Source organism: Myxine glutinosa, chromosome 4 (genome assembly GCF_964187855.1).
Source record: "Myxine glutinosa chromosome 4, kmMyxGlut1.1, whole genome shotgun sequence".
Taxonomy (NCBI): domain Eukaryota; kingdom Metazoa; phylum Chordata; class Myxini; order Myxiniformes; family Myxinidae; genus Myxine; species Myxine glutinosa.
The window spans coordinates 94,055,724-94,082,761 of record NC_136264.1 but is presented as its reverse complement, the minus strand read 5'-3'; the positions used below and the strand labels follow the sequence as shown (position 1 = coordinate 94,082,761).

Below are 27,038 nucleotides of genomic sequence, written 5' to 3'. Positions count from 1 at the left end.
TTGGACTGCTTCACCCCTGAAGTCCCATATGGATCTCCTCCTTCATCAGGTATGTTTTGTGAGGCAGTCTCTTCCAACATAGTCTTGTCTGCGTTGAATATCTGGTTAGGATTGCAATTCTGCCACGAAACCGCAAACTCAGCCTTGAACTTCTCAGCTGCCTCACCATGCGCAGTGTCAAAGTGATGCGAATGGTGGTGTTTGAACTTTGCCAACCACTCAAGAGGTCTTCAATGCCACTAGACCGAGGGGCAGCATCATGCAAGGCTTTAGCTTTCTCCATAATCATTGGACCACTGATGGGAAAGATGCTCCTGCACATTTCTGAGACCCACATGAGTAAGGCCATATCCATATCCTCACTTTGAGCTTCATGCATAATCTTCACCTTGCTTCTACTTCCCTCTTCACACAGCTTTTCCTTCAATTATTTATCTTGCTTTACCCAGTCATGCACCGTAGAAAGACCTGCACCGATTTCTTTGAATAACCTATGCAAACTCTCGACTTTTCTCGAGAGTCAAGCTGTGTGCGCAAACTCTCGACTTTTCTGGAGCGTTCACAAACACGGACGTTTTTCATTGTATCATCATCGCCACACATTTGTGCTTTTGAGGAACTTTTGCAGATGACATCATGAATACAACAACAACAACAACATGCATTTTAAGGCAATTTTCCGTGCTAGAGCGGGGGTTAGCCTGGCGGTCCCCATGACAATCTTCTTCATTTTGCCCTATTTTCTGCATCTCCCCTTGTTAACCCCCTTGCCCGCATTTCTTCTTCCACCATCTTTAGCCAAGTCTTTCTCGGTCTTCCCCGTCCTCTACTTCCTTCTACATTCATTTCCATCACTCTTCTCAACCAGTCACTTTCATCCTTCCTCAACACATGACCAAACCATCTCAACCTGTTCCTCTTCACAGCATCAATCACAGGCTCTATTCCCATCATCTTTCGCAATTCATCATTTGTCTTCCTCTCTCTCAACGATACTCCGCACATCCACCGAACCATTCGCATTTCCACCCTTTCCAGCCTCCGTTGCTGCTCTACGTTCATTACCCATGTCTCGCTCCCATAAATCATAACACTTCTCACACATGCAGCATACACCTTTCCCTTCAGCTTCAACGACACTCCTCCCCTCCTCATCAGCACGCCACTCAGTTCCCGAAACTTCTTCCATGCACAACTCACTCAAGCAACCGCTGCCGAGTCTGATCCACCTTCTCCATTCAGCATGTCTCCGAGGTAGCAAAATGTTTTCACACCTTCCAGCTTCACGCCGTCTCCAAGATTCAACTCAACATTTCCTCCATCTGCAGCTCCCTCTGTGCACACCTTACATTTGAATGTAGCTGCCACACTGGTTAATGACCCTCTCAAACCACTACATTTTTGATGAACCCACTCAGCGCACATTTTACATTGAATGGAATTCACTCCGACACCCTTCCTGCACATAGCACACGACCACTTCCCAGTTCTTTCCACCTCACCACATGCTTTACCACTAGCCATCACCTTCGTCTTTCCGATTTTCACCTTCAGACCTTTTGTCTCCATACATTCCTTCCACTTGTTCATCTTTTCCTTCAGTCCATCTATACTTTCCGCAATCAACACAAGATCATCTGCATACAACTCCCACGCTAAACCCTCCTTTACGTTCTGAGCCAGCACCTCCATCACAGCTACAAATAGTAGTGGACTTAGTACCGACCCCTGATGCACTCTCACCTTCACCTCAAACTCACCACTGTTCCCGTCCTTCGTCCTTACAGCTGTGTGCGCTCTTTTGTACATTGCCATCACTACTCTGATGACATCATGAATAAAACTTAGTAATAATGAGGTGGAATGATATAAAGAGTGCTTGCTCCTGTTCATGTTTTTCCTGGAATTATCTTCAGCAGCCTTTCTATGGGAGCAGTCCCTGTCCTTTCTTCCAATTATCTTCCTGTTTTTGGGCATCTGCTTCATGTCTGGCCTTGTATCGACATTTATTTCTGGAATTACTCAGCGGCAATCTGTTTAAATAACAAATACAACCACTTATTTAAAAGCCCTGATTATTCCCACCTTATTCTTAAGTCGACCGTGGACCGGTTTTTTGCCCCAAGTCTTTCACGAACCGGCTGGCTAGGCCCAACATTCAACTGAAGATCACAGGAATTTGGAATTTGGCCAGGATGCCAGTGATAACTCACCTTCTCTTCACTAGGGACACAGTAAGGTCTTTAACACCCACCAACTAATGCTAGCAAATGGGATCAGAGTTTTAACGTCCCTCGGAGGGATGGTGTGCACATTGACGAATCGCGCTTCATGTGAAACACCAGGGAGACAGTTTCTAGCTGGGTGCAGATTTGAACCTCGGCTAGACAACTCAGAGGCGAGTGCATGTACCACAAAGCTATCCTGACAACCCTGAGGAGTATTCTAGCTATATGATGTCTTCAAGGAAGAAAACAAAACTCCTGGTCAAATTCAGTGGATTCAATGGATAAATGGCATTAGATGCTACTCACCTACGTCCTGAAAGCAAGATTATTATTGCTTCTTAACAAACTGATGCAATTTGTATCCTCTGTTACTCCAAACCAACTTCAGTTACTTACACATGGGTAACAAATGTTACTTCAAAGAGGATTTGCCATGTCGATGGGAGCAATGCTCCCATTACATCATCACCCACTCAACAAAATGATGGCAACGGAAGATCTTAATTCATTATTTTTACAATCCTTTCTTTAATTATCTGGAATATGCATGGATCTCAGAAAGGCATAGAAAAAGCTACTTGTTAGATCTACACTCAAGCAAAGGTGGATTTTAAAGGGCAGATGCAAGGTAAACCGCACACCAACTTACGTCCTCCAAGTGGCCGCCACTTGTAAGAAATCAATACTGCCCTCTCGTGGGCTACAGAGGTATAATCTTTTGAATCCGTCTCATTGGCTTGATGATTCAATGATGGCAACAGAAGTTACAGGAAAAGCATGGATAGCACAAAGCACTCCACAAATAAAAGAAAACCCCGATTCTGATGGAAGAAAATGTTTCTTTTTAAAGCTAACAACTATATGCAGTGCATGGACTACACCAGGGTCATTCCTTACTAACTCACCCAGTTGTTGCCCGACCCTCTCAGATTTCGCTAGAAAAATTCACCTGGGATTTTCAGAGTTAAAAACATGATAGCCATTATTATTATTATTATTATTATTATTTTAATTTCCACTTCGACCTGCGCTCTGGTAAAAGTCAACCAAAAGTGAAACAGTGGCCTTGACCAAAAAAAAAAAAAAAAAAAAAATCACCCTGGCCTCGAATTAGATACTACCATTACGTGTAGCACCTCGTTCAACTCAATGAATAGGGCTTTCGAGAAAAAAAAGAAAAAAAGGAGCCTTATCTCACTTTTGGTAATTTTCCAGGTAAAGAGTAAGCGATGAGCTTTATTTGAACTTCAGCCCAACCATTTATCCTGTAGTAGTGTAGGGGATACAACAACAGCAGGCATTTTAAGGCCATTTTCCCTGCAAGAGCGGGGGTTAGCCTTGCGGTCCCCATGACAATGTTCTCCATTTTGCCCTATTTTCTGCATCTCCCCTTGTTAACCCCCATGCCCGAATTTCTTCTTCGACCATCTTTAGCCAAGTCTTTCTCGGTCTTCCCCATCCTCTACTTCCTTCTACATTCATTTCCATCACTCTTCTCAACCAGTCACTTTAATCCTTCCTCAACACATGACCAAACCATCTCAACCTGTTTCTCTTCACAGCATCCATCACAGGCTCTATTCCCATCATCTTTCGCAATTCATCATTTGTCTTCCTCTCTCTCAACGATACTTCGCACATCCACCGAACCATTCGCATTTCCACCCTTTCCAGCCTTCGTTGCTGCTCTACGTTCATTACCCATGTCTCGCTCCCATAAATCATAACACTTCTCACACATGCAGCAAACACCTTTCCCTTCAGCTTCAACGACACTCCCCTCCTCGTCAGCACGCCACTCAGTTCCCGAAACTTCTTCCATGCACATCTCACCTGAGCAACCGTTGCCGAGTCTGATCCACCTTCTCCATTCAGCATGTCTCCTAGGTAACAAAATGTTTTCACACCTTCCAGCTTCACGCCGTCTCCAAGATCCAACTCAACATTTCCTCCATCTGCAGCACCCTCTGTGCACACCTTACACTTGAATGTAGCTGCCACACTGGTTAATGACCCTCTCAAACCACTACATTTTTGATGAACCCACTCAGCGCACATTGTACATTGAATGGAATTCACTCCGACACCCTTCCTGCACACAGCACACGGCCACTTCCCAGTTCTTTCCACCTCACCACATGCTTTACCACTTGCCATCACCTTCATTTTTCCGATATTCACCTTCAGACCTTTTGTCTCCATACATTCCTTCCACTTGTTCATCTTCTTTTTCAGTCCATCCATACTCTCCCCAATCAACACCAGATCATCTGCATACAACAACTCCCATGGTAAACCCTCCTTTACGTTCCGAGCCAGCACCTCCATCACAGCTACAAATAGTAGTGGACTTAGTACCAACCCCTGATGCACTCCCACCTTCACCTCAAACTCACCACTGTTCCCGTCCTTCATCCTTACAGCTGTGCGCGCTCTTTTGTACATTGCCATCACTACTCTGATCATCCATTCCTCCACTCCTAACTTCCTCAATGCCCATGTCACTACTTCATGTGGAACCCTATCGAATGCTTTCTCCAGATCAACAAACCCAAGAAACAACTTCTTCCTCTTCTCCATGTACTTCTCCTGCAACTGCCTCACAATAAAAAGCACGTCTGTCGTTCCTCTTCCTGGCATAAATCCAAACTGCATTTCGTCAATCTTCACTTTCTTCCTTATCCTCCTCTCCAACACCCTTTCCAATACCTTCATTCCATGCTCCAATAACTTTATCGCTCGATACGAGCCACAGTCCAGAGGGTCACCTTTCCCCTTGTATAGACCGACGAGGGTACTCAGTTCCCAATTCACTGGAATGCGGCCTTCTTTTTACCCTGTAGGGGATGCAGGTCCTAAAATGTTGGTACAGTATTACTTGCTGTAAGAACCTTAGGGACCAGTCTTTCAAATTTTTTGAAACACTTTTGGTTTCAAGTTCCCTCACTGGTCATTAGACACCTTTGAAATTTCTATTTTTGCTATTTTTACTAAGTTAAGGTTGGAATAACTAATTTGGGGGTGAGAGTGGAGATGGGGAGGGAGAGCTGCAAAAACCACACAAAGACATTGTTGTGGAAATGACTTATAGGGGATAACATTGCTTAGCATAATTTAGTTATATCCATGGTACTGTAAATCAGTTATGTAGGACTCAAGTCCACTTTTTGGGGGACTCAGACTCACACTCAGCTCTTCAGGACTCGGACTTTGACTCTGAATGCCAATAACTCAGACTCAGCCCGATTGTGGCTCGAGTCCAGCAAAATTTCGTGTTTAATTTAAAAAAATACTTTTAGGGTACAGTATAAATAAAAAGTGCACAGTAAAATTTTTAGTGTACATCAGCAAGAACCCATGTGTACAGTAACTATGGCCTCATATTTTCAGAGATAACGCGAACATCTTACCTTTGTGTAATGGTGCGTGATCCAAAACATATTCTGTTCTTTCAAAGAGCACTTTTAACGATTCGCTCAATCACTTTAAACCGAAACACTAAATGGCTTAACTCAAAACACTATCCACCCTTTAGTTTTAAGTGCTACACAAAAATAAGGTACATTTTCCATGTAGTAATAAGAATGAGGTTTTGGAGTGTAAAAATAAACTGGGAACAAATCATCGACTGATACACTTCCGTAAGAGATCTTTCTTAAACTATGTTGAAAAAAAAAATGTTTAATAAAGATGATGACATACTTTACATCGTTATACTTGTAAACAGGACAAAGACGATTATTTGGACATCAATATATCAACAAGTTAGATGTTAATTGACATGTTTTGAAAAAACAATTAATTCTTCACAGCCTCTAACTCTTCGCTTTGCACATTAGTTCATTGAAATTGTTTAGATATAGATAATATGATAATAACATTTTAAAACTTGAAAAGTAGCATAACTGCCGAAGTTGTAGGTAATATTTTATGAAAGTCTTACAGACTTAAAATCATTGTCTTTGAATTATTTACGTCTACAATTTGAGCTATGTTTGTGTGATGCTGTTTTGGACTTTCACAACTTTGACAGTTTGCAATGAATGCAAATTTTTACTACAGTATTTTCTGGACAAGATTCGTATATGCTATAACAAAGTTTGCAGTCCAAAAATAATGAGCAAACTACATACAGCAAGAGCTCCATAATATGGAATAAAATCTTGATGCAAGTAACAAGTTACACTTTGTCAGTTTTAATATTTAATTGTCTTCAGTTACATAGTACATAACACAAATAAATTTGTTTTTTTGCCACTTTCCAATATACATGTTCAGCCCAGGACTCAGACCGCAGGACTTGGACAGCTTGGACTCGGACCTGTAGGTCATAGAGTAAGCATAAGCTAATTTAATCGTGATATGAGACATGTGTCACTTTATGCATACAGTCACGTGAAAAAGTAAGTACACCCCATGTAAAGTTTTGACTTTTTCAACATATTTCAACATACAGCTATTTGATCTTCATTTCAACAATATTGATAGATAAAGGTGATATAATATAACAAATATCATGAAACATTTACATTTTGTAGTCCATTGTATGATTTAAATAAACATAAATGCAAATTTCGCATGTGGAAAAAGTAAGTACACCACTACATTTATCACTACTTCAAATACCTAAAATTAGAATCAGGTGCACCAGCTCAGGTGCAAATGATTAGAACATTGTTAGAGAGGATCTTGGAGGAACCTGACTAATTTAAACCTCAGAAATTTAGTTTGGTTTGCTCTTTGTTGTTGAAGTGGGCAGCGTCACCATGCCTACGTAGTGTGTTCAAAAAGTATCCGACCTTTATTTTTCGTGCGTAAAAAAAAAGAAGCTAGGGAGGCGTTGATTGGTGCACGTATGTAGGCGATGCTAATGCGCACGCGTGAATTTTTTCCCACCTGCAGAAGCTGTCATTCGACGGCAGACCGCCGATTAGTGAGGACATGTAAGTGAGCGCCGTCGGATTTTCGTTTTTGACAAAATGACGGAAAAACCTGAACAACGCTACTGCATCAAATTTTGTGTTTCATCAAACTTGCATCAAAACTGCAACTTGGTTTCTGGGTCGTACCCATAAACCCAGGACTCCGCCAGTGATCACTGTGTTGAGGAAGCTGGGATCGCTGTTCACAGTCTCCAGCATGTCCTGTGCGATCTCCAAACGGAGTTGCTTCTGCTCAATCGTTAGCAGCTTTGGTACGAACTTCGCTGAGATTCTCCTGAAGCCCAAATCCTCCTTCATAATGGAATGAACGGTGTTGAATCTTGCGGATCGTTTCCACTTGGGAATTGCCAAGCTTTACACAAAATTTGATGCAGTAGCGTTGTTCAAGTTTTTCTGTCATTTTGTCAAAAACGAAAATCCGACGGCGCTCACTTACATGTCCTCACTCAGACTCAGGCGGTCTGCCGTCGAATGACAGCTTCTGCAGGTGGGAAAAAATTCACGCCTGCGCATTAGGATCGCCTACATACGTGCACCAATCAACGCCTCCCTAGCTTCTGTTTTTTTTTACGCACGAAAAATAAAGGTCGGATACTTTTTGAACACAGTAGTATATCAAAAGAGCTCTCTGAGGCCTTCAGAAAGAAGGTTATAGATGTCTACGAGTCTGGGAAGGCATTTAAAAAGATCTCCAAACAATTTGAAATCAATCATTCGACTGTCCGGAAGATCATCGACAAGTGGAGAAGATTCCAAACAACTGCCAACGTGTTCAGGCCAGGCCGCCCCAGCAAGTTCAGCCCGAGAGCAGACCGCAAGATGCTGAAAGAAGTCTCTAAGAACCCCAGAATGTCATCACGGGACCTACAGGTAGCTCTTGCCACTGTTGATGTCAAAGTGCACGAGTCTACCATTAGAAAGAGGCTGCACAAATTTGATCTACATGGGAGGTGTGCCAGGAGGAAACCTTTGCTGTCCAGAAAGAACATCAGGGCAAGACTAAAGTTTGCCAATGAGCACCGAGGCAAAGACAAGCACTTCTGGAACAATGTGCTCGAGACAGATGAGTCAAAGGTAGAGCTATTTGGCCACAGTACCAGAAGACATGTTTGGTGAAAACCAAAGACAGCATTTGACCAAGAGAACCTGATACCAACTGTAAAGCATGGTGGTGGAAATATTATGGTTTGGGGCAGCTTTGCTGCATCAGGGCCTGGGCAGCTCACCATCATATAATCCACTATGAATTCTTCATTGTACCAGAGGGTGCTTGAGGATAATGTGAGGCCATCTGTCGGAAAGTTGAAGCTCAACCGAAGGCGGACCTTGCAACATGACAATGACCCTAAACATACCAGTAAATCCACCAAGGAATGGCTGAAAAGAAAGAAATGGAGGGTTCTGGAATGGCCAAGTCAAAGCCCGGATCTAAATCCCATCGAGATGTGGGGGGATTTGAAACGAGCTGTGCATGCAAGAAACCCCTCAAACACCGCACAGCTGAAAGAATTCTGCATGGAGGAGTGGGCAAAAATTTCTCCCAGTCGATGTCAGAGATTGGTAGACAGTTATAAGAAACGCCTACTTGAGGTTGTTTCTGCCAAAGGGGGCAATACCACCTAATAGAGCCAAGGGTGTACTTACTTTTTCCACATGCAAAATTTGCATTTCTGTTTATTTAAATTATACAATGGACGACAAAATGTAAATAATAATAATAATAATAATAATTCATTTATTTTGTATAGCGCTTTTCCAGAAGCCCAAAGGCGCTTTGACAGAGTGGCAAACATAATGCATAACAATACATGAAAACAACAATTGCAAAAAGACAAGAATCAATAGGGAAATATTTAAAGCAAAAGGAGGGAGAAGGAGAAGAGATAGTCAGGGGTTAAATGCTGTGGGTTGAATGTTGAATGCAGCGTTGAACAGGTGGGTCTTTAGTGATGTTTTGAATGTGGTGAGTGAGGAGGAGTCTCTGATGGTGTGAGGTAGTGAGTTCCAGAGGGTGGGAGCAGCGATGGAGAAGGCCCTGTCCCCCCAGGATCTGAATTTGGTCCGGATGGAGGGGGTCAGGAGGTTGGTACCAGCAGAGCGGAGGTTGCGGGTGGGAGTGTGTCTGGAGAGGAGGTCAGCCAGGTAGGATGGGGCCAGGTTATGGAGGGCTTTGTATGTCAAGAGGAGGATTTTGTACTGGATTCTCTGGGGGATGGGGAGCCAGTGAAGCTTGTAAAGGACGGGGGTGATGTGGTCACGGGTCCGGGAATGAGTGAGTAGACGGGCAGCGGAGTTCTGAATGTATTGGAGTTTATTGGTGATTTTTGAGGGTGAACCATAGAGGAGGCTATTGCAATAGTCCAGACGGGAGGTGATGAAGGCGTGGATGAGGGTTTCTGCAGCCGTGGAGGAGAGGGATGAGCGGAGACGGGCAATGTTTTTCAGGTGAAAGAAGGCTGACTTTGTGATCTGTTTAGTGTATTTGTCGAAGGAAAGGGTTTGGTCAAAGATGACGCCAAGATTCCGGATGTGAGGGGAGGTGGATACTGGGATACCGTCGATGTTGAGGGCAAAGTTATGGGTGGATTTTGTGAGCGTTTTTGGGCCAATGATGATTATTTCAGATTTATCACAGTTAAGCTTGAGGAAGTTGATTTGAAGCCAGGATTTTATTTCAGTGATGCAGTTTGTCAGGATAGAGTGGGTGTCGGTGGAGACGGACTTGGTGGAGATGAAAAGCTGGATGTCATCGGCGAAGCAGTGGAATTGGAGACCATGACGGCGGATTAAGTGACCGAGCGGGGACAGGTAAAGGATGAAGAGGAGGGGGCCAAGAACTGAACCTTGGGGGACACCTTGGGGGAGGGGAGCAGTGGGGGATTTGCAGTTATTGATGGAGATGAACTGGCATCTGTCAGAGAGGTATGATTTAATCCAAGAGAGGGCAGTGCCGGTGACGTTAAAGGTGGATTCAAGTCGGGTGAGGAGGATAGTGTGATCGATGGTGTCAAAGGCAGCGCTGAGGTCGAGGAGGACGAGAATGTTGAGGTTGCCAGCGTCAGAGGAGAGGAGAAGGTCGTTGGTGATTTTGAGGAGAGCAGTTTCAGTACTGTGGTTGGAGCGGAATCCGGATTGGAATGTTTCATACAGGTTATTGGCAGAGAGATGATGTTTGAGTTGAGTGGCTACAGCGCGTTCCAAAACTTTTGACAGAAAGGGTAGGTTGGAGATGGGTCTGAAGTTGTTTAGGGTGTCAGGGTTTAGACCAGGTTTTTTTAGAATGGGGGTAACAGCAGCAATTTTGAGGGAAGGTGGGACGATGCCTGTAGACAGGGAGGAGTTTATTGTTGCAATGATAAGTGGAGAGAGAGCAGGGAGGGAGGCTTTGACAAAGCTGGAGGGGATGGGGTCAAGAGTGCAGGTGGCAGTTTTCATTCCTATGAGGAGTTCAGAGAGGTCAGTAGGAGAGATTGGGGAGAACCGAGACAGGGGATGGCAGGACAAGGGGGGGCAGGTGGTTGGAGGGGGAGCGGGTGCGGCGGTGGTCAAGCTGTTGTAGATGTTGTCAATTTTGCGTTGGAAGAAAGAGAGGAAGGAGATGCAGTTGTCTACTGTGAATGACTGGGTGGTGGTGTTCAGGGGGCGGAGGAGTTTGTTTATTGTCGAGAAGAGTGCTTTTGGGTTTCCGGAGCCAGAGTGGATAATTTGAGAGTAGTAGGCAGAGCGGGCGCGGGAGAGGGCATCTTTGTAGTGTTGTATGTGGTCCTTGTAGGCTTGGGAGTGAACTGTGAGACCCGTTTTATTGCGGAGTCTTTCAAGTTGGCGAGCACGAGTTTTCATCAGGTGGAGTTCAGGGGTAAACCAGGGAGCAGAATGGGTGAAAGAAACTGTTTTGGTTTTTACAGGCGCAAGCTGGTCAAGGCAGGAGGAGAGAGTGTGGTTGTAGTAGTCAGTGAGGTCGGAAGGGGTGTGGAGGTCAATGAAGGGAGAAGTGGACATTTTTTCAGAGAGGGTGGATGAGAATGAGGTAGGTGAAAGAGCGTTTAGCTTACGGAAGTTGATTGTGCGATAATGCCTTGGTGTTGGGGCGGGGATGTTGATGGTCAGAGTGATGGCTAAGTGGTCAGAGAGGGTGAGGTCGGAGCCATAGAGATGGTGCAAATTTAATCCAGTGGAGCAGACAAGGTCCAAAATGTGACCACGGATATGGGTAGGAAAGTCGACATGTTGAGTGAGGTTAAAGCAGGTGAGTAAATCAGTGAAGTCAGTGGTTATTGTGGAGTCAGTGGAGTCCATGTGGATATTGAAATCACCAAGGAGGAGGATTGAGGGGGAGAGGGAACATAGCTGGGTCAGAAAGTAGGAGAAGTCAGACAGGAATGATGGGTGTGGTTTGGGAGGGCGGTAGACGACAGCCATGACTGACTGCGTGTGACCAGAGAGTTTTAAAGCCAGGTGTTCAAATGATGGAGCAGATGAGATGGAGATGAGGTTGGTCTTGATGTCTTGACGGTGGATAACGGCAATTCCACCACCTCGGCCCTCCGAGCGTGGTTTATTGACGTAGGAATATCCATTGGGTGTGGTGAGGTTGAGTGTGTAGTAGTCCAGAGGTTGTTGCCAGGTTTCGGTGAGACAGAGAAAGTCCAGTTTGTTATCCAGGATGTATTCGTTCAGGATGAGGCATTTATTGTTGAGGGACCGGGTGTTGAACAGGGTGAGCTTGATGTTGTTTTGAACAGCAGGGATGAATTCAGGTGATTTAGCCAGGGTTCGTAGGCAGGAGGTGCGATCGTGTGGGTTGCTGTGACCAGGTGCGCTGGGACGAAGAGTGAGAGTGCGCTGAGCCGACCAGAGGACGGGGATGGAGTGACCTGATTGCAAATAAACAAACTTGCGACCGGAGCCACGGTGAATGTACCTGGGTCGTCGGAGGAGTCCATTTGATTTGATGGCAGAGATGCATGATGGGGTGGAGCGGGTATTGAGCAGAAGAAGCCTTGCGGCGGAGTACTTCAGAGCCATGCCAGGCAGGAGCGAAGGGACGAGTACGAGGCCAAGGTCGAGGAGGCAAAGCGGCAAACGCAGCGGCAAACGACTGCAGCCGCTAATCAAGACCACAGCGGCAAACAAGGCCACAAGGCCACCAAGACCACAAGGCCACCGGCAAACAAGGCCACGGCCACAAACAACGGGAGCGGGCCTTTCGATTCCGTATTCCGTACCATCAAAAGCAGATTCCGTTATCCAGCCGGAGAACACGCGGCACGTGCGGGTGTGAAAAGGCAGGACAGGTGTGAGATGTCAGGTCAGAAAAGTAGAAGCAGACCCTGTACATCCATCCAGTCGGAGAAGCGGCGAATATGCAACGCCAGCGTACTCTCGCAACCGAACCGAACCGAGCCGTTCATGTTTGTTATATTTCATGTTCATGTTCATAAATGTTTCATGATACTTGTTATATTATATCACCTTTATCGATCAATATTGTTGAAATGAAGAGCAAATAGCTGCATGTTGAAATATGTTGAAAAAGTCAAAACTTTACTTGGGGTGTACTTACTTTTTCACATGACTGTAGATAGACACGTCAACCGTCCCTATATGTGTGTGTCTAAAAAAGCGCCATCTCTTTGAACACTTATTCAATGTTCTACAATCTGGAATCTGTCTTTTATGTTCTTTTTAGTGTCTGGGTCGGCTATCAGCCCACAGTTTAGGCGGAAAAAGCCAACCCCATCATCCTAACTGGGCCCATATCACCAGTACCATCTAGGTGCAGGTCAGGAAAGGGTTTGCTCCACCCCCAAACTGGACTTCGAGCCAATGGTGAGTGAGAGGGGAGGAGCATGGTACGTCACTATATAAAGTGGGGGTGGTGGAGGGGGAGGGGGACGGGGTTTGAGTGGGGAGGATGGGCAGAAACTATAAATGTGTGCGCAGCCAGAAGGAATAGAGGAGATGTCCAGGAACCACTCTGTGGAAGGCTAAGTCAATTCTGCAGAGATGCTGTGCTGGAGCCATGCCCACACCCAGCCACACCTCCCTTCTTCTCACAAGCCCAAGGCTGCGTGCTGACTGGACAGATGCAAGGACACACCTAGGCTGCAACCTACATCGTTTCCCGCTGTGCCATGCAGACACAGCTCGCGTATTTCCTACCTTGTCCGACTCTGGTCCATCTCTCATGGAATGATTGAAGGCTTTCAAGATATATAATTAAGGAATCGCCTGATCCTTCATTGGTTCGTGGACAATTGACATGGTATCAGTAGTGGGTAAGGGGTCATTTGCATCATTATTGTTAATACTTCTTTGAATTCCCATCCCTTGTGGTGACCATTATAATTAAATACATGGTCCCGGGGTGAATTTGGGTGGTCGTGATCGCTTTTGCAATTTGGCACATCCGTTAAAGGATTGAATGGGTACAGCGACCAGCACCCTATAAAAGACGATGTCGTGCGCCTCATCGGCTACACTCAGCCGTTAATCAGTGATCAGTTGCGAGGCACCGAAATAGCGCAACACAGGACTTTGCATGATGGAGGATGCCCAGTTGGCAGCTGGCTTTGGAGGCAAACTTTGAAATGCGGTTTTCCCAAAAACAATCATGGCTGATCAGGGTTCGAAATAAGCGGTGGCCCTGGTGCCAAAGGCCACCAAAAACTGTCGGGCCACCAAAACCTCCATACTAGGTGGCCTGGGTTACCACTGAAAATTTCCACTTTCAAAATAATTATATTCACGAAAAAAAAAAAAAACTTCTGTTGAGCATAAACACTTTACATTCACATGGGTGAAACTACTGTATGGCACGGCAATCCGTTTTGTTGTAACGACCCATACGGGATTTCTGTATTTTTGTCATCAGGAAAGCATGCTGCGATTAATAGGAATTGAGGTGCTATTCAGATATGCCGATTCGTTTCTCAACCCATTTCATCCGGATGGAGAGCAATGCCAACGTATCATGACCACAATTATGTAAACAACTCCCATCGTAGTTTTTATTACTTGCAAAATCGAAGATTTTTCAAGTATATTGGTCGGTTGCGTTTGTGGTTCTGTCTATCTGTCTGTCTGTCTGTTTGTCTGTTTGTCACCGGCCTACAGGTCACAATTTTCAACCGATCTTCACGAAACTTCACCAAATGGTAGAGTTGGTCAAAAGCAAGAAGCCTATTGTTTTTGGGGTCAATAGGCCAAAGGTCACCAACTTTGCTAAATTTCTAAAATCCTCAATTTTCATCTGATTGACTTGAAATTTGAAGAGGACTTGCATATCTGGTCACTGAATTCAACCACCAAGTAGTTTTGAGGTCAACATAGGCCAAAAGGTCAACATAGGCCAAATTAATAAAATCCCCAATTTTCATTCAATTAACTTGAAATTTGAAGAGGACTTGCATATCTGGTCACTGAATTCAACCACCAAGTAGTTTTGAGGTCAACATAGGCCAAAAGGTCAACATAGGCCAAATTAATAAAATCCTCAATTTTCATTCAATTAACTTGAAATTTGAAGAGGACTTGCATATCTGGTCACTGAATTCAACCACAAAGTAGTTTTGAGGTCAGCATAGGCCAAAAGGTCAACATAGGCCAAATTTCTAAAATCCTCAATTTTCATCCAATTGACTTGAAATTTGAAGAGGACTTGCATATCTGGTGACTGAATTCAACCACCAAGTATTTTTGAGGTCAGCATAGGCCAAAAGGTCAACATAGGCCAAATTTCTAAAATCCTCAATTTTCATCCAATTGACTTGAAATTTGAAGAGGACTTACATATCTGGTCACTGAATTCAACCACCAAGTATTTTTGAGGTCAACATAGGCCAAAAGGTCAACATAGGCCAAGTTTCAAAAATCCTCAACTTTCAGCCGATTGACTTGAAAATTGAACAGCATTTGCACATTGTCACTAAATAGGGAAACTAACTATTTTTGAGGTCAAAAGGTCAAAGGTCAACTCAAGGTCAACCTTCCAAAATCATCAATTTTCATCTGAAAAATCGTCACTTTTCTTCCTATTGACCCGAGCTTTGATCAAGATGAAATGGACAATTTGCTGTATCGATGGAATTTTTTTTCTTGGGGGTGGGGGGCGGATTTTGCAAGTATCGTGCTCCGCATGACGTCTTCTTGTTATTGAAGTTGGTATTTTTGTTGAAGTTGGTCGGTACAAAATCTTGCAAGCGCGTTACCGCGATCAAATATCTGCAGGCAGGAGAATGTCTATCTATGTCGATAAATACGGAAATAGCATCCATTGTGGATTTTTCCATCACCATTCTCTCTAATGAACTTCATGGAATATACCGAAGTGCTGTCTTTACATTGTGTGAAGTAAAGACACGATTCTGCTGCACACAAGTACAAAAAATATCTGTTGGTCGCAATGAAGTGTGTGACCACTTCGATACGAGACCAATAAATCTTTAAAAATAACTTAGTAAGGCCATTTTGCCCATCATGCCTGTGCTGCACCTCGACCACATTAAATAAATCCTTCAGGCTCTCAACTCAGTGATTCAAGGAAACCCCTCCAGTATGTGACACGCGAATATAATAAAGGGGTAATGAAAGCTCTGGTTTTGCACCACGAGCAAGGACGATTCCGGTAAACTGCTCCAGTATGTAATGCATGACACCCCAGAGTGTGTGTGCCATTGGTTGTTGTCTCCATTTGCGGGTTTCAGGCAGTGGTACGGAGTCCTCCCAGGACCCAAAGTATCCACCTCCGCTTCGGTAAGGGATCACGATTCATGACCAAGCTGTTCAACTTTTTCAGAGTTTTGTTCCAAGGGCTCTTTTCAGGATAGTCCCCAAACCCCGGATTGCCTGCAGTTGTAGTTCATTTATGGTAATATTCCCGGGGATGATTTTTCAAAATCTTATTGAGGTTCTTCTTTATCACTACTGTTGCTCCAATTATAACTGGTACAATTTTTATGCCTTTCAGCTTCCAAGCTCTCTTAACCTCATTTTTTGAGGTCCTGGTATTTAGTCATTGTCTTGATTTCTGTGTTGTTTAGGCCAAAATCGCTGGGTACTGATATCTCCATCAGAAAACGAATTTTAAAGGGAATAAACCCACAAAATGCCGGCGAAAGGGACATACATACATACAAACGCTGTTCGAGACGACATTGCCCTATGGGCTACGCCAAAAAAACAATCACTCACAGATTCACCATACGAGCCACCAAAAAAATCCCAAAAACCTAAGCGTTATCCCTGCTCATAGTGAAGCCCAAAGGTTTGAGTGACTGAACTTCTTTGAGAGGGCTGTTGAAAAAGTAGCTGGGAAGGTTTGAACTTCTTTTGTAAAGTCCTTTCAGAGAGAGAGAGAGAGAGAGAGAGAGAGAGTGAGTATGTGGGATTTCTCAGGATTAAAATACATATTCCAAGTGTTTGACAAGTTTGTCAAGGTCTGAAGAGAGGGAAGAGGCTGCCGACTAATGACCATATATGATTAGGACCTGAAGGATGAGGAATGTCATGGCAGAGGGCATGGAGGACATCGTACCTGTTGTCAATCTGTTTTTTCCCTCTCTCTCACTATCTGACAAGATGACCTTTGGACACAACAAAGGTCGTGGACCTGCTGTTCAAAGGAGTTCTCAGATTAGTTTTGTACTCCATATAGAAACATATTTGCAGGCTCTTGGAGTAGCTAAACGACAGAAGGCAGCAGCTTCACAGAGTATCAAAGAGGAAAAGGGGGACAGTTTCATCACATGAATGGAAGTGTCAGAAAGGAAAGATGAGGAAGGCGGGATGGTGTGGGAGAAAGTAAGAGATGACTGGCCAACACTGATGTTAAGGACTGGAGGAAGCGGCGCAAGACAAGATACAGGAAGTCAGTTCCACAAATGAGAGAATGGGATTGAAATGTTGAAACCTCAATAATGGATGGTGTCCAGCTAATTATCCGGAGGCATTTCAATCAGGAACTCAATAAGATGAAGGAATTATTCAGATAGATTTCTTTCACTTATCTGTCATTTCCTCTTCTATTACTCACTTTCGTCACAACCTGTACCTCAATTATCCCCATCCGTGCAAATGTAATAAACAAATAGCGCTTAATAGAACTTTATCATCATCATCACCAATGTCTGGGATAGGAGGGTGACATCTTGTGGTGAATCCCAGTCTACACATCCATTTATTGGTTGGTTTGCGTTGGTTTATACATGGTGGTTTTAAACCAGGAAGGGACGCGTGTTGGCAGTCAGTGCAAGGTGAAGATGGCACTTAATGCCAAGATTAATGCCAAGTTATTTTAAAAGATTTTTACAGATGTGGATCCCACCCGGAAAGTTGGAGGGTGTTACTTACATTCCTCAATCACTCTTTGACTGAAGAAACTGTTCTGAGAAGTAGCCTACACCTAGGCTAGAACACCTTTGTGGAACAATAGCCCACACCTGGGCTGGAACACTTTTGTGGGATAGTAGCTAACACTTAGGCTGGAACACCTTTATGGGATAATAGCCTACACCTGGGCTGGAACACCTTTGTGGGACAGCAGCCAACACCTGGGCTGGAACATCTTTGTGGGATAATAGCCTACACCTGGGCTGGAACACCTTTGTGGGATAGTAGCCAACACCTGGGCTGGAACACCTTTATGGGATAATAGCCTACACCTGGGCTGGAACATCTTTGTGGGATAATAGCCTACACCTGGGCTGGAACAGCTTTGTGGGATAGTAGCCAACACCTGGGCTGGAACACCTTTGTGGGATAGTAGCCAACACCTGGGCTGGAACACCTTTGTGGGATAGTAGCCTACACCGAGGCTAGAACACCTTTGTGGGATAGTCGCCTATACCTGGGCTGGACATCTTTGAGGGATCGTAGCCAACACCTGGGCTGGAACACCTTTGTGGGATAGTAGCCAACACCTGGGCTGGAACATCTTTGTGGGATAATAGCCTACACCTGGGCTGGAACACCTTTGTGGAATAGTAGCCTACACCTGGACTGGAACACCTTTGTGGGATAATAGCCTTCACCTGGGCTGGAACACCTTTGTGGGATAGTAGCCTACACCTGGACTGGAACACCTTTGTGGGATAGTAGCCCACACCTGGGCTGGAACACCTTTGTGGGATAGCAGCCAACACCTGGGCTGGAACATCTTTGTGGGATAGTAGCCAACACCTGGGCTGGAACACCTTTGTGGGATAGTAGCCTACACCTAGGCAAGAACACCTTTGTGGGATAGTAGCCTACACCTGAGCTGAAACACCTTTGTGGGATAATAGCGTACACCTGGGCTGGAACACCTTTGTGGGATAGCAGCCAACACCTGGGCTGGAACACCTTTGTGGGATAGTCGCCAACACCTGGGCTGGAACATCTTTGTGGGATAGTAGCCTACACCTGAGCTGAAACACCTTTGTGGGATAATAGCCTACACCTGGGCTGGAACACCTTTGTGGGATAGTAGCCTACACCTGGACTAGAACACCTTTGTGGGATAATAGCCTACACCTGGGCTGGAACATCTTTGTGGGATAGTCGCCTACACCTGGGCTGGAACATCTTTGTGGGATAGTCGCCTACACCTGGGCTGGAACACCTTTGTGGGATAGCAGCCAACACCTGGGCTGGAACACCTTTGTGGGATAGTAGCCAACACCTGGGCTGGAACATCTTTGTGGGATAATAGCCTACACCTGGGCTGGAACACCTTTGTGGGATAGTAGCCTACACCTGGACTGGAACACCTTTGTGGGATAATAGCCTTCACCTGGGCTGGAACACCTTTGTGGGATAGCAGCCAACACCTGGGCTGGAACATCTTTGTGGGATAGTAGCCAACACCTGGGCTGGAACACCTTTGTGGGATAGTAGCCTACACCTAGGCAAGAACACCTTTGTGGGATAGTAGCCTACACCTGAGCTGAAACACCTTTGTGGGATAATAGCCTACACCTGGGCTGGAACACCTTTGTGGGATAGCAGCCAACACCTGGGCTGGAACACCTTTGTGGGATAGTCGCCAACACCTGGGCTGGAACATCTTTGTGGGATCGTAGCCAACACCTGGGCTGGAACACCTTTGTGGGATAGTACCCAACACCTGGGCTGGAACATCTTTGTGGGATAATAGCCTACACCTGGGCTGGAACACCTTTGTGGGATAGTAGCCTAAACCTGGGCTGGAACACCTTTGTGGGATAGCAGCCAACACCTGGGCTGGAACATCTTTGTGGGATAGTAGCCAACACCTGGGCTGGAACACCTTTGTGGGATAGTAGCCTACACCTAGGCAAGAACACCTTTGTGGGATAGTAGCCTACACCTGAGCTGAAACACCTTTGTGGGATAATAGCCTACACCTGGGCTGGAACACCTTTGTGGGATAGTAGCCAACACCTGGGCTGGAACACCTTTGTGGGATAGTCGCCAACACCTGGGCTGGAACATCTTTGTGGGATAGTAGCCTACACCTGAGCTGAAACACCTTTGTGGGATAATAGCCTACACCTGGGCTGGAACACCTTTTTGGGATAGTAGCCTACACCTGGACTAGAACACCTTTGTGGGATAATAGCCTACACCTGGGCTGGAACATCTTTGTGGGATAGTCGCCTACACCTGGGCTGGAACACCTTTGTGGGATAGCAGCCAACACCTGGGCTGGAACACCTTTGTGGGATAGTAGCCAACACCTGGGCTGGAACATCTTTGTGGGATAGTAGCCTACACCTGAGCTGAAACACCTTTGTGGGATAATAGCCTACACCTGGGCTGGAACACCTTTGTGGGATAGTAGCCTACACCTGGACTGGAACACCTTTGTGGGATAATAGCCCACACCTGGGCTGGAACATCTTTGTGGGATAGTAGCCTACACCTGGACTGGAACACCTTTGTGGGATAGTAGCCTACACCTGGGCTGGAACACCTTTGTGGGATAGTAGCCTACACCTGGACTGGAACACCTTTGTGGGATAGTAGCCAACACCTGGGCTGGAGCATCTTTGTGGGATAGTAGCCTACACCTGGACTGGAACACCTTTGTGGGATAGTAGCCTACACCTGGGCTGGAACACCTTTGTGGGATAGTAGCCTACACCTGGACTGGAACACCTTTGTGGGATAGTAGCCAACACCTGGGCTGGAGCATCTTTGTGGGATAGTAGCCTACACCTCGGCTGAAACACCTTTGTGGGATAGTAGCCTACACCTGGGCTGGAACACCTTTGTGGGATAGTAGCCTACACCTGGACTGGAACACCTTTGTGGAATAGTAGCCTACACCTGGGCTGGAACATCTTTGTGGGATAGTAGCCAACACCTGGGCTGGAACACCTTTGTGGGATAGTAGCCAACACCTGGGCTGAAACACCTTTGTGGGATAGTAGCCAACATCTGGGCTGAAACACCTTTGTGGGATAGTAGCCTCCACCTGGACTGGAACACCTTTATGGGACAATAGCCTACACCTGGGCTGAAACACCTTTGTGGGATAATAGCCTACACCTGGGCTGGAACACCTTTGTGGGATAGTAGCCTACACCTGGACTGGAACACCTTTGTGGGATAGTAGCCAATACCTGGACTGGAACACCTTCGTGGGATAGTAGCCTACACCTGGACTGGAACACCATTGTGGGATAGTAGCCTACACCTGGACTGGAACACCTTTGTGGGATAGTAGCCAATACCTGGACTGGAACACCTTTGTGGGATAGTAGCCAATACCTGGACTGGAACACCTTCGTGGGATAGTAGCCAATACCTGGACTGGAACACCTTCGTGGGATCGTAGCCGAGACCTGGACTGGAACACCTTTGTGGGATAGTAGCCAAGACCTGGACTGGAACACCTTCGTGGGATGACTTCTGATGGAGTTGATAGTTGCAGGAGTGAAGAAGTGGTGGAGGTTGGTGTGGCCCAGCCCTTTTATGACCTGGAAAATCTGTATCATGTCACCTCGCCTGCAACTTAGAGAGCAATGCACACACATGTATCGGTGAGGGCGAGACTACCGGAAGTAAGGTGTTACACGTGCCCTTTTGTGGTTTGTTTTCAACGTATCCAATCACGTGACTGTTGTCGCGAAGGGTGCACTAACCGGAAGTTAGGGATATATATATATGGTAAGGATGACGCGTGATAGGAATTGAAACACCAAATCGGAACAATCCCAACCACTCGGCAGGGTTCCAGTTATGACAGCATGGGAACGAGTGCAGGCAATGCACTGACACTGACAGTAGCGAGTAGGGTAGTTGGATAACAATTAACAGTCGGACGCAAAGTAAACACTGCTCCAACGACCTTTTTACGGTCGGGAAGGGTTAACTCACCGTATGCTTCGCGCGTAAGGAGGTTTCTTTCCGAAATAATCGTACGGGGCGTCCAAAGTGCATAGGGCACACTCGAACGTGCCTCCTTGGAGTTGGGAGGTCCCTTTCCTCTCCGGCCGGTTCTCCATGCCCAGAAAACGAATCCACGTCACTGAGGATACTTACCAACTACCGGACACAAACAACCCCTTCCAACATTAACAATTCTTACACAGGCCTTTCTCCTTTTCTTTTTTTTTCATTTTCCTTCGCCGGCTGAATGAATTTTTGTTCGATCCTTTGAAGTCAAAACATCAGATTTTTCAGGTGTTTCGTGAAATTTGACAGAATCATGAATGCAGAACCACCATGTATGTCAAAATCCCCCAAAAATATCAATTTTAAAATGGGCAAATCTTTATATCGCCAACAAGCTGCGGCTGCTACACCTCACAATCGTCGACCTCCACACGAGAAAGGAAGCTATGAAGCAATACGGTAGAAAGAGGCGAAAAGAAAAGAGGGAGATGGGAGTATAAACAATTCTCATAAATATTTTCATGTAACGTCATTTTACTGATAGAATCAGAATCCACGTTACGGTGGCAGATGAATGGTTCTTCTGCTCTAACTCTTAGGTCGGCAGTTCGAACCCGATCCCGAGAGGGAATAATAATACTGTAATATTATTCCCAAACAAGGAACCTCAACGCCATGAGCTATTATAGATTTTCTCTGCCGATTTCAAAAGAAATGTCTGCTCAATGTTGATGAACACGCATTCAAGAATTCACGCAGTTCTGCTCGTACTAAGATTTCTTCTTCAGTTCCAAAGTTGTACATTCAATTTCATTTACATCCATTCATGATGACGCACCTGCCATTCCCAAATGCGTTTGGTTCATTCCAATTCGTTTTTCGGCATATTTCATGATTACATTCCTTTTATCCTGATATTGAATTTTCGCATCTTTCTTTTTCGATGGGTTGCAATCAAATTAACATCGTACGACGTGCGTATGATTCATGTGTCTGCATGTTATTAGACCGTCTCCACGCGACGGGGTTTTGCAAGTGTGTGCGTGTGTCCGTGCGCGCGTACATATATGTGTGTATGTGTGTGTGTGTGTGTGTGTGTATCATCACCACCGGTCCTCATCTTTCTCAGACCCTCCTTCCACTTGGCTCCACCAAATCTCAGGCCCCCTTCCACTAGTGTCTGCGCAATCTCAGGCCCCCTTCCACCAGTGTCTTTCAAATGTCAGGCCCCCTTCCACTAGTGTCTGCGCAATCTCAGGCCCCCTTCCACCAGTGTCTTTCAAATGTCAGGCCCCCTTCCACTAGTGTCCGCTAAATCTCAGGCTTGGGTCCACCAAATGTCAAGCCACCCTTCCACTCAGGTCTGCCAAATCTCAAGCCCCCTTCCACTCGGATCTGCCAAATCTCAGGCCCCCTTCCACTAGGGTCCGGCAAATCTCAAGCCCCCTTCCACTAGGGTCTGCCAAATGTCAGGCCCCCTTTCTCAGGTCCGCTAAATCTCAGGCTTGGGTCCGCCAAATTTCAAGCCACCCTTCCACTCAGGTCCGCCAAATCTCAGACTCCACCCCCCCCTCCCTTCCACTCGGGTCCACCAAATCTCAGACTCCACCCCCCTCCCTCCCTTCCACTCGGGTCCGCCAAATCTCAAGCCACCCTGCCTCTCTGTTCCGCCAAATATCAGGCTTGGGTCCGCCAAATCTCAAGCCCCCTTCCACTAGGGTCTGCCAAATGTCAGGCCCCCTTTCTCAGGTCCGCTAAATCTCAGGCTTGGGTCCGCCAAATTTCAAGCCACCCTTCCACTCAGGTCCGCCAAATCTCAGACTCCACCCCCCCCTCCCTTCCACTCAGGTCCACCAAATCTCAGACTCCACCCCCCCCCCCCCTCCCTTCCACTCGGGTCTGCCAAATCTCAAGCCACCCTGCCTCTCTGTTCCGCAAAATATCAGGCCCCCTTCCACACTCAAAAACATTACCTCAATCCACCTTCGGTGTTGGAGGTAACTCGATGGATGAGTTGGGTAAGTGACAAGAACAAGCCAATTCGATTTTGTACATGTCCGGATCCAGATCTAGCCTCTGATCTGATGGGCTAAAAAATATATAAACTTGGCAGTCTGGTGGAGGGCTCTCTGCCAAGTGTCGTTGTAGTTTTTCTGTGTTATTGGTGTACACGTATACAGGGCGGAATAATCCCCAAGCGCCACAAACCTCAATTACCTTACTATTGTTCACAAACAGTGCAAAGGGATAGTTGGCCAGTTGCAATGATACTCTCTATGCTGAGCCTGCCATTCAGAGTTGTTTAGCAAGTAGTTGTACATGTACCAGTAATCTTATATTAAGGGGCATGCTAATATCCATGTTGTGTTGTTGAGGGAAATGATGGTCGTTTTCTCCGGGGCTTTGCATCAAGGCCTTCTTACCGAGTCGGCGAAGCGGTATCCCATGTGCGTTGTGGGCGGTAGCCTGACATACTGAACAGTGATGAACATAGCTCTCGAGGTTTTCATCCATACCGGGCCACCAAACATGGCTGCTGGCTGAAATGACTTTATGGTTACAATACAGGGATGTGATTCATGTAGTTCAAAACACACCTTATTCCGACCTTTATGGGGGTGTACAACAACCCTGTTGCCCCACAGCAGGCAACCAGAATTAGTGGACATTAAAGATCCCACAGTGTCCTTCACAAAGAGTAGGCTAACTATCTCCAACACCCTGTATCAATTACCAATTTCTGTTTCAACCTAAAAGGGGCACTGCATCAGCAGCACACCAACACCCTTCAGCCATATGCCGTACAAGAAAGTAGTACTCCGAGCAGAGATTTGGAACACTCACATCAGGTCGATATCGTTTCTCTGGCCGAGGACCGATCCTGGATAGGCCGCCACTCGAATCGAAAGGAGTAGAGTACATTTTTTTTCCGTTAAGCAGCCATGTCGGGATCAAACCCTAATCGGTGAGGGCAATGCTTTACCAACTCAACCACAAAATCAGTACTTAATACATCATTTCTGGTTTATTTCAAGTGCAGTCATAAGTATCGAATATTCACAACTGATGCTTATCATACAGATTCATTTTACAGAAAATAAACATTTACAAATCGTCAGCTACGAGGAGAGGAGAGCCCTTCCGGCAGTGAGAACAAGATGTTTCTCCTTGGCAAGCAGCCCTACCTTTGTGTCCCCCAACCTCCCCTCCTAACCCAACACCCCACAAGCAATATACACAAATGTACAACCTTACATTGGAATACAACACGTGTGCGGGACCGAGTGGTCTTTTTCTGCATCCAAGTTTCCTTGCATATCATTTGTCACACTTTGGAAATGTAAAATGCGGCTCGATGGGAGTTTCCTCGCATTTTACAAAAACGTTTATTAGAACTCGAGTTCATAGAACACCTTAACACGCACAGTCTTGAGGAAAATGACATGGGAAGGCTGGTTTTTAACTTGTTTTGCATTTCCGAGCATGATCTATATTTCCTAAGGGTCGCGATTTTGTTGGAATCTCAACATTCCCCAATTCCGAGAGCGCAAACGACAAATTTGATTGGTCGAGAAGGTGTAATATTTACCTCCACCACCAAAGGTGGATGGAGGTTATGTTTTCACCCCTGTCTGTCTGTCTGTCTGTGAACAAGACACCTCAAAAAGGTTGTGGACTGATTCGGACGAAATTTGGCAGAGAGGTAGTATATGTGACACGGACGAAATGATTAGATTTTGGTGAAGATCTGGATTCGGATCCGGCGACTAGAATTTTTAAGTGATTCTTCACCATTGAGAGATAGGGCTAAAATCAACATATAGCAGGATATCTCAAAGCGTTGTGGACGGATTTGGACGAAACTTGGTGGACAGGTTGTGAGTGTGACAAGGACAAATCGATTAGTTTTTGGTGAAGATCTGGATCTCGATAGAAGAATTTAAGTGATTCTTCACCATCGAGAGATAGGGCCAAAAACGATATATAGCAGGATGGCTCAAAAAGTTATGGACGAGTTATGACAAAACTTGGTGGACGAGTCGGTTAGGTGACAAGAACAAGCCGATTAGATTTTGGTTCAGGTCTGGATCAAGATACGGCCCATCAGTGGAATACAAAACGTAAACTGTTCACCTGGCGGAGCTATGCTCTCTACTGAGTGCCGTTCTAGTTTGTTGAAGTATTGCTAAACCGGAGGTTTTTTGAAATGCGAACAAGGCGATTTGTATTCTACAGTGTTCAAGTACGTGTATAATTTAATCAAAATAAAATAAAGGTTTGAAATGCTGTAGAAAAAAAAAAACCTTTTTATGGAAGTTTACCGCCGATGATGCAGCGTCTTTTACACTCAAACATGCCTGTTGCTTGCGCCCGACATGACGTTCCTAAAAACACTAAGTTTCCTGTTTGGAATTATTTTTCATTTTGTTTGACTGCCAGACAGACAGACAGACAGACAGACAGAGTAAAAATATCATCTCACTCCTCTCTGAGCATGTGCGGTCGCGACGAGATTCCGTACAATTTACCAAATTCAGAGCCAAAGTACTGGTAAACTACAAGTTCGTGTTCTACAGTCTTCAATATAACATCGAATTTAAATTAAATAATTCCTCGGTCGTAGACTGGCGTGTGTAGACAGACAAAGTGAACCAATTGCTCGACCCCACCCTTCGCTTCGCGTGCGCGAGGGAGGGTAAAATGCAGGCTTGCCCCCACCAGGGAACTGCATTCACAACACTGATCAAAAGTAACCTTTGGAAAATAAAATATTCACAATTAAATAAAAGACATCTCGCACCTGTTTGTATCCGCAGACTACTGATGAGACATCCACCAGTCTTAAACTGATTTACTTCAAAATTGATAAGGAAAGTCCAGGTCACACTGAGAAGTCTTCCACCCTCGCACCCTGCTCTCAAATTCCGACGTGTGCTGGTTTTCTCACAGTAGATTCACAAGTCAGAAATGGAAGGATTGGGGAAGGAGGATAATGACGACAGGGGGGAAATAATCCAACAAACCAGCATCGATTTCAAAGGAACACACAAAATTAAAATAAAACAGGAAAATATTTTCCCAAATTTATATTCACCAAAATCCACCACTCCCGTTATATACTTTTTCAGTCCATAATATAACTAACCTTAGAGGGATTGGTGAAGATGGAAAACTAAACCTGCAATATGAGGCAAACCTCAATGTTGGCTCGTAATACACCAACTAGGGGAGAGGTAGAGGGGGGGGGGGGGAAGTGAGGGGGTGGGGGTGTCGAGGCGAAGGTGGAGTGTCGAGGATGCATCCAATGCTACCAGATTGTGGTGCTGGCACCGAGTGGAAGGAATGGGAAACCCATGAAGGTGCTGGGCTGCACGGGGGTCTTGGGTGACACAAGAGAGGCAAGACTGAGGTCTTCCGAGTTCGGAGCGGCACGGACAAGAGAAGGCTCGGAAGCACTGCGGTGGATCTTGGGCAGTGACCGCGCCAAGGCTTCAATGGATGCGAGGAT

General features: G+C 45.6%; 2 protein-coding genes and 1 long non-coding RNA gene across 13 annotated transcripts in view; 1 reads left to right on the top strand and 2 right to left on the bottom strand.

Moving 5' to 3' along the window:
• CDPF1 (cysteine rich DPF motif domain containing 1) overlaps window positions 1-21,789 on the bottom strand; it is a 68,146-nt gene extending 46,357 nt beyond the window's left edge. For 8 of the 10 annotated variants that reach the window (XR_010984019.2, XR_010984020.2, XR_010984023.2 and 5 more), the window contains exon 1: window positions 21,512-21,772. Coding sequence is in view for 3 of the 10 variants with exons in the window: in XM_068112969.2 (XP_067969070.2) it covers window positions 21,512-21,639 (128 nt within the window). In the remaining 7 variants the exon portion in view is untranslated. Of the gene's footprint in view, window positions 1-21,511 lie in introns of all 10 variants that reach the window. The other 2 variants (XR_013623111.1, XM_068112968.2) reach the window with 2 other exon arrangements.
• Window positions 1-25,329, top strand: part of LOC144891782 (uncharacterized) — a 27,849-nt gene extending 2,520 nt beyond the window's left edge. The window contains exon 2 of the long non-coding RNA XR_013623112.1: window positions 25,198-25,329. This is a non-coding gene — a long non-coding RNA (uncharacterized LOC144891782). The remainder of the gene's footprint in view (window positions 1-25,197) is intronic.
• Window positions 24,536-27,038, bottom strand: part of LOC137424991 (serine/threonine-protein kinase B-raf) — a 48,154-nt gene continuing 45,651 nt past the window's right edge. For both annotated transcript variants that reach the window (XR_013623109.1, XM_068112947.2), the window contains one exon: window positions 24,536-27,038. Coding sequence is in view for 1 of the 2 variants with exons in the window: in XM_068112947.2 (XP_067969048.2) it covers window positions 26,838-27,038 (201 nt within the window). In the remaining variant the exon portion in view is untranslated.